We start from the raw sequence: 11,607 nt of genomic DNA on the forward strand, positions 1-11,607 counted from the left end.
CAGGGCTCCATCACATGTAACGGTTACTTGGGAAGACAAACGCCATGACTCCAAACATGTCCCCCCCTTCCTTCTTCTTCCCGCAGCTTTATATACTGAGCATGACGTCACATGGTGTGGGATATCCCTTTGGTCAGCTGGGGTCAGCTGTCCCAGCTGTGTCCCCTCCCAGCTTCTTGTGCACCCCCAGCCTCCTCACTGGTGGGGTGAGAGGCAGCAAAGGCCTTGACTCTGTGCAAGCACTGCTTAGCAATAACTGAAACATCCCTGTGTTATCAACACTGTTTTGAGCATAAATCGAAAACACAGCCCCATACTAGGTACTATGGAGAAAATTAACCCTATCCCAGCCAAAACCAGCACACAGAGGCTGGCACATATATATTCTAATGGGATACTTTAGCCAGATGCTTGAGTTGGTTGGTAACAAAAAACATTCCTGAAAAGCCAAATCATAGTTTAATCACAACTGCTTCTGCTAGAGTTTTCTTTTGTGGTGACATTTTAGCAGTGATTGAATAAATGCAGGGAATTACAATATATTGCAAGTAGGATGTATTGATAAATATATATGTAAAAGGTGACGGAGGCCTCTTGAGTGGAAGCAGGGGCCCTGACAGCAGGTTCTTGGTCAATTGGTGAGGTGAAATGGTTCACTGAATTGGATAACACAGTGCATGCCATAGTGACTGATTAAATTGATTTGTCCATGGCTACTGCTTACCCTGCTACTGAGGCCCTTTAACCTATTTTCAAACTATTTTTCTTTTTTCAAACCACTCTAAATACATGTGATATTAAGGGAAGGAAGCAAGTGCAAATGCATTCACAGCTATAAATTTCTGTATTCTGAATTAAGACAAAATGCACGATTTCCAGAGTGTCTGCACTTTCCCATGTTATCCTGTATTATGCTATACTTAGCCCAGGAACAAGTACACTGCTAGAAACTGACGAAGATAATAGTAAACATTATTCTTTAATGTAACCTCAGTTGGAACAAATACCAGATTTGTGAATTCTTAGATGTATTTATTGGAGGGAGAGGAAGTAAAACACTAAAAAAAACAAAAAGTAAAAAAGATTTTTTGTTGTTGCTGTTCTTTTTTTCTAATAGCAAGTTTTATTTCTGTATTATTTTATCCAGAAGGTGTTTAGAAAGCTTGTCTGGGAGACACAGTTGAATGCCAGTTAAGAAGACCGAATGCTACTGTTAAGTGGGGGTCACTAATTTGAAATTGTCTGCAATGATTTGGGAAAAAGTAGTCAGATATTGTTTAATAACTTAAAAACTCTTTTTTTTTTAATTGGGGGGGAAGCGTCGTGTTTTGGACTTAGATCAGGATGTTTGTTTTTTAAGCATATTCAGTGTGTCCTCGCTAGGGAAATCAATGCTAAATGACAATGGAGCTTGTACATGTTATTTTCTGCTTGATTCAAGGGAAGCATTATATTCTGTGTCTCTTCATGGGTTATTTTGTACCATATGCAGACAGACTAGTGTAAGGATAGTCTTCAAATTCCGCTGAAAATCACATAAAATTTCTGTGCAGTGGTGACAGAAAAATTGGAACAGTTCACCTAAGATATGTTATTGCAGTTGTCACAGAAGTGCAGAGTTCAGTATAATGGGTTTGGTTTCTTGTTTCTTATTAATTTTTAGGGAAGATATGACAATTTAATTACAATGTTTTCTGAAAGGATAATGAAGTTCTGTTCATCATTTAACTTCTCTAAATTATAGATCAGTCTTGTAGGACATGACAACATGCCATGGGCTACTTATGCTATTTTTCATTTGTCTGTTAAAATAAAGATATGGTTAGTATCTTGCTATATAGTGAGGAAGAGAGATGAAGAGGGAGGTGTTGAGGGATTGTTTCTTGGAATGGATTTACAGATGTTAGCAGCCATTTTGCAATCTTTTTAAAAATTACTCAGGTTTTATCAATAGCATTTCCTTGGAAGTATGGTCTGTAGGTGAGATTCCAGCTATACATACAGCTTTGCATGCACTAAACTATTTGGTTTTGTATAGACTAGTAGTGACCGCTAAATGCTAGCTGAAACAGTACCTTGTTACTTTCCAGGAACCTGAAATTTTAAAATATTTTGACGTGGGCTCGAGTCAGAACATGTTGCGCTATTTTGTACATATAGTTAGTTAGAGTTACAGTCTTTTTTCATCCTTCAGTTGACTCCACCAGGCCTAAGTATTTGTGCCGTTTTTTAAATTAGTTGATGGTTAAGGGAAAGCAAAAAAAAAAAAAAGTCGTTATTGGTTTAGTTCTTTCCAGTAGCGTGCTAATTATAATAAATCAAGTTTCTGTGCATTCAGTGCAAGTTTTATAAAACAAAGTAACAGAAACAATAGAAAAATAGCCAAAATAGAAAGCTCAGTGGTGAACATGACCAGCGTAGGGTCACCATGCCGAAGGCGTGTAATTATTTCTTCGTATCCTGTGTTAGAACAATGTAATCCAAGGACTGGCGTTCCTGGCATGCGTTACAAAGCAAGAGGATTCAGTAAGGAATTGCTGGAGATTTCTTCAGGACTCCCCTGCCTAATCTAACAGGGTCAATAGAAGAGTATTTAGTGGGTTTTGGCCATTTTTGAGGACTGGGGAGGAGGCCTTGCCTGAGCGGCGTGGAGGAGGTCCCCCCAGGCAGCCATGACCTGTTGAAGATGGCACCCCAGGTCGCCACCACTTAAGCACGGCTTGGGAATTTTGAGAGAAAGGAACAAACCCTGGTTTATGACTCTTGCCGAGTCAGTCTTTTATTTTTTGTTGAATCGAAACCGTAAATGCCATTACAAACCCTCTGCAACATAAGCATTGTAAAAGTTTGTCTCGCACCCCTGCTAGCGGAGCTGGAGGAGGCAAGGTGCTGCTGGGCCCTGGGCGAGAGCCTGGCTAGGGGCAGGGCGTCCCTCCGCCACGTTTGGGTTTCCCTGGCGGAAGGCAGCGTGTCCGTTAGGACGCGGTTACGTCCGAGGCCGAGTATCTCCTCTCCGCACGTTTCTTTATGGTCCCGACCCGGCGACGGGCGAAGGCAGCGCAGGGCGAGGAGGCCGGAGGCCGGTGCCGGTGCCTGCCTCACGGCCTCCCCTCGCCCCGCTTTGCGGTGCTCGCGCGTCCTCTCAGGCGTTAAACCGCGAGTGCCGGCGGGCGTTCGGTGCTGTGGGTACCCGGTAACCCGCGCCGTTGGCGGCGGCGGGATGCGCGGGTGCCTGGTGCCCTCTAGCGGGACCGAGCGCCGGGCCCTGACCGGGAGAGCGGAGCGGCGGGCTGGGATCGGCCGGGAAAGGTCCCGCTCCCGAGCACAGGGTGCTTTTTGGCACCGGTGCGACAAAGGGGCATCTTCCTAGTGACTTAAAAAGCAAAACTCAAATGCATCTCAGCCTGCAGCGGTGGGATATGGGCACAGAAGCCCCCGCTGTTTCACCCAGAGACCTTGTGCGAGCTCATGCTGAGCTTACCTCACATAGAAAATATTACTGTTTGACGCTGCGTTTTATAACTATCTGTCTCTCTTTGGTTTTAGATGCTACAACTGTGGTGGCCTCGACCACCACGCTAAAGAATGTAGTTTACCTCCGCAGCCAAAGAAGTGCCATTACTGTCAGAGCATCATGCACATGGTGGCTAACTGCCCCCATAAAACTGTCTCGCAGCAGCCCACTAGTTCTCAGGGAAGACACGAAGCTGAACCGCAGCCTTCCACTTCTGCTTTCCCGAGAGAAGGGGGAGGAACGCACGGCTACTCGTCTCCATCGTACTCTCAGGAGGGCAGGTTGGAGATCTCGGAGCGCTCAGGCAGGTCACCACAGGAGGCTTCGTCGAGTAAGTTGTCTGCATCGCCCGAAGAACCGAGCAGAAAGGGGCCTTCTGTTCAGAAAAGGAAAAAAACTTAAAGCGTTTGTCGTAACTTTCCGTTTTCTTTATCCTCTTGGGATGTCTACCTCATGCAAGTACAGGGGAAATAATTTCATTATCAGTAGCTGACCTGGAATTTTAACTACTGTTGAGGAACTGTGAATTTTTTTTTTTCTTTACTAGACAAATCACTCCAAGCAAAATACATTTGAGCAGGGTGCATTACGTTTTACCTTCTGTATGTGTGCGTATGAGTGTGCACGCGCGTGTGTGTATGTGTACATACCTATAAATATATATTTTTTACATCAAGCCACTCTCCAGCTCCCACAAGACATTACTGTGAAGCAATAGGCAGACTCCACAAATGTTCATAAACGCATTCCTAGAACCTGTTTCCAAACATGTTAAAAAAAAAACCAAAAACAAACAAGAAAACCCAACAAATATCACTCAAAACCAAACCAAACCTGAAAAATCACACACAGAACTGAGATCAAGACTGTTACTTCTCTTGAGAACCAAAGGATACTTTAATGTTTTTAAAGCTGCCATATGGTACTAAAGATACTAAGGCATCCCCCATGCCATCAATTTGAGTTACTTCCTTTCTCATCTCCACACAGTATCAAAACCCCTCCCTTCCCCGTGCCCATGCCAGGGCAGTGTCATGACTCAACACAGCTCTCATTGCCACCATCCTTTGTTGGTGAGGAGTTTAAAGCTCCAGAAAAGACAATGAATGTGTAGTTTCTGTGCTGGTTTCTCAAAATGTTTTGTTAAATTAATATGGTTGTAACTGTAATTTAGATGACTATTGTGTAGGGGAGAATGTATAAGTTGTTACCAGACAGACCCTTTTGAGTGGTATCAGGATACCATCCTGTTTAACCCTTCGTATTCTGTGAATGTTTAGGGGACCGTGGTGGTGGTGGTAGTAGCAGCAGCAGCAGCAACTTCTCTTGGTCCCAAATAGTACCCCTCAATTTGAAGGGACTTCCCCCTTGTTTTCTGTTGAAATGCCATGGAGAGAACACTCTAGGGATTTTTGTTGTTGTTGTTTGTTAACTTCAAAGAAAACCAAATGCAAAGCTAATGAGATCCTGGGATGAATAGTTGCTTAAGAATAAAGGTAGATGGGTACTTGCGGTTGCTCAGCCAGCCTCCCTTGCTGATACAGCATGTGTGTAGTCAAGGACAGGTGTCTGCTGCAGACAAGCCTGAGTGAAGGGGCCTGCAAATTTGCCAGAAGCCCTGGACCTCATCTTCTTCTTGTGGAGACTGTTGCTGACTAGCCTTGGTCCAGAGTGCGCTGGGACCACACACTTCTGCATTAAAGAGGAGAAAGATTGGTGGCCTCAGAGTGAGACTCCCTGGGCTGCAGCCCTTGCTCAGGGTTAATAGAGTTGGAGCCTATCAAAACTTGAAGTCGCTTTCCATTTGTAACTTCTGAATTACCAAGTCATACGTAAGATAACGTACTTTGACAAATCCCATTGCGGATGTAAGTTAATTAGAGAAACCTGTATAATCCTTAACATTGGCAATAAACACAGGCTGTTAAAGCTTGAAAGAGTCAGGTAGGTTTAAGCTTGGATAATCAAACTAAAGGAACAGCCTCCGTGAAAGGCTACAGTGAGCCGAAGCCCTACCCACGGTGACTCTTTTGCAGCTGATGGTTACAGCAGGTATGCAGCTGGCTCGTGACGTGGCCTTCCCCTTCCCACTTGTCCTGCCAGATGAGACTTTTACTGTTGCTGCTGCTGCTGCTTCAGTAAACAGGTAGTAACCAAACGCCTCAGTGAAGGGCACAGTTTCAAGAAAATTATTTTGTGTGAATTCCTTGCCAGTGTTTGCGAGAATCTCGATGGTTTATACTGAAGTTCTCAGTATGCTAATGCAAAGCTTACCTTTGACGATATTGAATGTGATATATCTATAGAGAAGAACTTCCTTGCCTTACGTAAGGGTAGTAAACTTATTTAAATTATGTAGACAAATCAAAGTGGCATTGCTTAACCTTCTAGCCGGTGTAAAAACCAGGTTAAACAGCAAAGATGCAAAACTTAGGTCACTTTGAAAATTTAAACCAAAGTTCCTTATAGAAATAGGCAATTGTGGATTTGAAAACTGGTCATTCCCTGTTTATATGTAAGAAGTTCAGAGCTGAGATAAGGAAATATTTTCAACATGCAGATTTTTATTGGTGCTGTTTGAAATCACTGTGAGCACCAAAGTCAGACTGAACTGCTAAGAGCACATACCAAACCCTATCTTATTGTTGAAAACTTAAGGTTTTATTTTTATATATTAGAATGTTATCACTATTACATAACATACTCAGGACAAAGAACTTTGCTCAGGGAATATACCATGTAATGTTTTTTCTTTACAGAATAGTCTACAGACCTGCTTACTCAGAACAAACCAAATAGTCTTAGGCCTTTTTATCTCTATATAAGTATTATGTACTGATATTAGTAACTACCTCTGAGTTGACATAGACCTACATTTCTGATAATCAGATCTCAGCGTTTTGTATTATAAGTTCCTGTGAAATGATAAAGTGGTATTCCGTACTGGTTGCTTATGTGAGCATGTGTGTCTTTACATTCACAGGGTCTGAGTTTTCCGAGATGCTGGGCAACCACAGCTCCCACTGACTTCCAGTCGGAGCTACTGGTGCTTAGCTTTGCTAGGAGGGGAGGGATGGGGGACGGGGGGCAGAGGGGGAAGAATAAAAACACAAATGCATCAAGCCCACTTTGTTTACATAGGTGACAATAAAATTATTATTCTGTTTACAGCAAAAGGCTACCTCATATTTACTGCATAAACACACCTTTGTGCTGCTCTAGCCTTAAAGGTGGCTGTTGATCTATGGTACATACTTTTTATCTGTACTGAATATGTAACTGATATTTCACCACTGCATTCATTATGGCAAATACTTGTTTAAGATGAAGCATCCATTTGAAATTATGAGACGTTTCCAAACATTTCTTTGAAAGTTTTTATTTTTCTGTCTAAAGGATTATGGGCACTGTTCACGAAAATAGATACATCTCGAGAAGAGACAGAAATGTACATGCCTAAGTCAAACATATAGCAGCGTAAGCTGTGGCAGGTAACTACTTCGCACTGGGCTGCAGTAGAAAAAAGATCTAGTTATACTCCTTCAATAGGCTGCTCCAAATAAGCAAAGACCCCTTTAAAGGAGGAGGCACAGACGGAGTTTGGGATTCTTCCTTCATGTCTAAGGACAAAATTAATATTCTGCAGCATTGGCTCAGCCTAGATTTCCCCTATTCACCAGCCTGTCCTTGCCAGAATGCTTCACAATAAAACTCATTTGAGTAGAAATAGTTCAAATATCTGCTCAGAGAGATGTATTTTTCTCCTAACAATAGTGGAGATAAGGTTAAACCTGGAACAAGACTATCTCTGCCTCCCATTCCCCCACCCCAAAATACTCAATTTGATTTAATCATAAATGACATTGTGAGGTATTTTTTACTCTCCCCCAAGGAGAGGTCATGGTATTTATTTACACGCTGCAAAAGTTAGGCCATGAGGAAGACTTGTATTTGGAGGAAGAGCCAAATAACTTTTTGCTGCAGTTAATGGTAAACCTGGCGTTGTAATACCATTTGCAATATTTTGCTTGTAGCCAGCTTTTAGGGAGTGCCAAACACCACATTTGGATCCTACCTCTTCCCTTTGCAGGCCGCCTTTTTCAGCCCAGTTTTACTTGGCCCCAGTGTTATCCTGGAGTTCCTGCTTAGTCATACTTAGTTTTGTGAATAGAGCCCCATAAAAAGTGTTTATAGATCTTGTAACATTCTTTGTAAGAAGAATTATAAAAGAACATGGGAAATCTCATTGAGTCTTAAATTTAATTTAATTAATTTATCTGTAAGAAATGTTTATCATAAAAAATATATATGTATTCCCCTGTGCTAGATATAAAAGTAATTGGGAAGATATGTACATGTGCAGATGCACTGATTTTAATTTTCTAGAAGTCTTAATGAGATTTGAGTATTGTTTTAGAAACAAGCAGAGCCTTGTTAAATGCATTGATCTTATTTTGCTTAGTATATCAACAGCCTCTTCTTTAAGATCCGTTGGTTGTGTTACCCCTGTTACAACTGTTGACTGATAACAAGAGGTTGATCTGTGAACACAGGCTTCTTTTTTTATACTAAACCGGAGCTGTATATGAGCAGCTTTGGTAGTGTTTTTATGAGAACGTTGAAAAGTACCAAGGTATTTGCTACCATTGTCATTGAACCAAGCGTAATAACAACCATCTTTACAAAGGATAATGGTTTTGACTACCTCTTGGATTACTAAGTTAAGCAACAACTGGCTGACAAACATCACCAGACTGGCTTAAACTAGTATGTGTTGCTTGTGGTAATAATAACAATAACCATACTAGAGACCAAAGTGAACACTGATTTCTATATGTCTTTAATACTGTGTCTTATCTAGTGTTTTTAAATTATCTTCTGTAGTATAGATTACCTCATTGTCCATTTTGACTTGTATGTTGTTTACAAGGTGAAATAAAAGAAAAATCACTTGAATTTTATGTTTTAAGAAAAAGACAGTGAGTTGAAGTTTTGAAGGTCAGTTCACCTGCTTACTGTCTTGAGGGACTAAAGCACTGATTGCCTTTCTACATATCATGTATTTTATATTCTCATTTCATGCTTAATGTTAATTTTTTTCCTGTCAGTCATGGATATTGTGAGGTTTAAAAGAATTACTTGATTAAAAATAAAACATATAACGTTGGCATTTACAGCGAGCCTTTGAGGTTTTCTTTATTTGTGTGATAAAAAAGCACCGTACAGTCACTGGGCAGACTTTTCATATGCACCTGTGTTTACTTGGTTTTAGGATACTACCTCTAGAAAAGATAATTTTAGTCATATAAGCTGTTGTTGGGGGGAGGGAGAAATAAGTCATTAATGTATACCTGGATATACTAGCAATGCTGCGGGAATTGCACCCCAAACCCTATTTGGCTATCAAAATTGAACTGCAGGATCATAGCTTTTGGTACTTACTCTCTGTGAGAATACAGTGGCCATTAGAGTTATCAGACATGTGGGTTACTCTCTGGGATGAAAAGCTTTTGGTATTTAAGTCTCACCCCATCTTTATTACTTCTTCCGTAATCTGTAAGCTTGTACATATCTATTACATGCTAATTTAAAATTATTTTAAGAGTTATTTCTTTTTTAGAAATGAAAGTGCTATCATCTACCCTTACCTGGAAATTCCATCTCTAAATTCCATAAAGTGTATTAGTGAATTGGATAGCATTAGCTCATCGTCCTGGATTAAAATATTTGAGGGCTTGTATATGCTACCTCAGGTGCCTCTATTTCAATACAGGGCTCTACATACAGGTGATTAATAGCAAAATTTAACAATGTCTACTAAATACAAGGCAGAAAAAGCTGTGTGGGGTTTTTTTTCCTATTTGTACAAACATCTGCATGAAGGGTTACCATCTACTCTTCTAGTCACATAAAACTTCATTTACGTCCCCCCGTTCCCCATGTATCCCATCACATCCATTACTGTCCCCACCCCACTCCCAGCCTGTAACCAAATGGTTTCATCACTCTCCCGGAAAGGGGAAGAGGCGACTCTGGATCCCCTTGGCTAAGAACTCCTACATGTCCTACTGCTTGGGTTAGTTGTGTGGAGCAAGGCTTTCTTTAAAATAAAAGTCTCATGAGTGTTCTTTAAAGGGCCCAGTTCACACCGGGTTATTACGTGTGCTCCTGGCCTGCCAAACCCGGCTGTTTGGGGAACGTGAGGGGACACCTTGGGCATGCCACCATCTAGCTTCTGCACCAGCCCGCAAGATGGCAGAGGCAGGAGCAAGCCACCCCAGGGAGCTGTGAGCAGCTCTGTACGTGCACAGATGTAAGCAGCCCTTGGAACAAGTAAAATGGTGTCGTGGTTCAGCCTCAGTCGGCAACTAAACACGCAGCCGCTCGCTCACTCCCCGCACCCCTCCAGCAGTGCCTAATAGTACCTGAAACCAAAGCCCCTGCAAGAGCAGCAACGCCTAATTCTTCCCATCTCATCTCCGATATGTGCATGCCTCCCTCCCAGAGCGTCTAGATGTCAGTGGTCTTTATCCTTTCAGCAGCTCCCCCAGAGAGTTAAGAACTATTATTTTCACGTCAAAGGCAGGAAGTCATGTTTTGTGCGCTAGGCAAAGGCGGATCATCAGGAGCACCTAAACCCACTGCTGCAAACCAATGCCACCCCAAACCTTGCAGAGATGAGGTGCCTGCCACGAGACATTAACAACAACATTGATGCATGCCAAAGAGAAGAAATTCTGGGGTTGAAACTTCCTGATTAGTCAACAGAGTAACAGCAAAACCACAGCAGCCCTTTGAAATAATTATAAAAGTAGCAGGTTTATTTGCTTGCCTGGTCCATAGGTCTTCGAACCCATGCTTCCAAGCTATTTCCAGCCTTTCCTTAATGCTAAGTGCTGAAACAAATATAGCTTTTTTTAAAAGAATTGACATTTTCCTGCCATCTGTTGGGACAAAGCTGTTTACACAAACAAGTAATTTCAACACTACTCTTAACTCACGAAAGGCTCCATACCTATCTTCTTCCCTCCCAGTCATCTTTTCCCCAATAATAAAAAATATCCCAGAAGCAAATGTACTTTTGAGTTGCTTACGTACTTAACGCTCTCCTTTCCTGTACCTTGCACAGGAAGAAACTGTGGTGGAGAGGAGGGAGTTCATTCTGTGGCTGTCCTGCTCCTGTTCATTAGTATCATTTAGGTGATGCTCTGATGAATTAATTTAAAGACCTTTTTAGCAGAGCATGCTGCTGTGCCCAGTGACATCTGCTGCCTGCAATGCTGGTGACCTCCAGGACAACTGGTCCCCTGGAGAGCAGGTTACTCTGCACCCATTTTTTTTTTGCAAGCGTTGCCCACTGCGTGATTGCAGAGTAGTTGCCATCAAGCCCCGGGCACATTTTCAGGTGGCTCCTGCTCAGTTAACATGCAGCTGGTTGATTTTTGTTCCCTGGCCATTCAATATTTGGCCCCAGGTGTTACTTGCTACGCAGCACTTAGCCTGGACATTCGGGGCTGGAGCAGCTGAATAGTTCATAAACCAATGCGGGCAAGATGGTGGTGTTACTCCCATTTTACCAGCCAGGAGAAGGTGGACTAGGCAGAAAGAGTAACGAGTACTGAGCTTAGGCACCCAGCCAGCCTTAGATGCTTACAACCCATTTTTTTTCCCAAATACTCCAAAATTCAAGATCAGAAAGTGTAAGTAATTTATCTAGTTTGACCTGCTGCACGACACAAGCTATTAAAGCCAGGGCAGTTACTGTAGTGTTGAATTTTAGCGCTCAGCTTTAACTAGAGCCTTGTTTTGTTAGGCTGCTTTAAGCATAGTTTCCAGTCGGGCTTCAGATCAGGCATGAGTGCTCTTGAGAAAAAAGAGGTGCTCTGCTCCATGACAGCTTGTTTTAATCACCTGCTGCTAATGAGTAGTGCCTCATTTTCAGTTCCTCTGGCCTCAGCTTCCAGCTCTTTGTCTTTGTCCACTAGAGTAAAAAGTCCCTTTGTGCACCAGTAAGAAAATGCAACCCCTTTTTTTTTCTTTTTTTTTTTAAATGATAAAGATGTTGGGTCTTCTCTTTTTTTTTTTTTTGTGTG

General features: G+C 42.1%; 1 protein-coding gene across 6 annotated transcripts in view; it reads left to right on the forward strand.

Moving 5' to 3' along the window:
• LIN28B (lin-28 RNA binding posttranscriptional regulator B) overlaps positions 1-8,690 on the forward strand; it is an 88,377-nt gene extending 79,687 nt beyond the window's left edge. For all 6 annotated transcript variants that reach the window (XM_075087363.1, XM_075087364.1, XM_075087361.1 and 3 more), the window contains exon 4: positions 3,547-8,690. In XM_075087363.1, coding sequence (XP_074943464.1) covers positions 3,547-3,916 — 370 coding nt within the window. In that variant the 3' untranslated portion in view covers positions 3,917-8,690. The remainder of the gene's footprint in view (positions 1-3,546) is intronic.
• Positions 8,691-11,607: the final 2,917 nt, after the last annotated feature.

This window comes from Phalacrocorax aristotelis, chromosome 3 (assembly GCF_949628215.1).
Source record: "Phalacrocorax aristotelis chromosome 3, bGulAri2.1, whole genome shotgun sequence".
Lineage (NCBI taxonomy): Eukaryota > Metazoa > Chordata > Aves > Suliformes > Phalacrocoracidae > Phalacrocorax > Phalacrocorax aristotelis.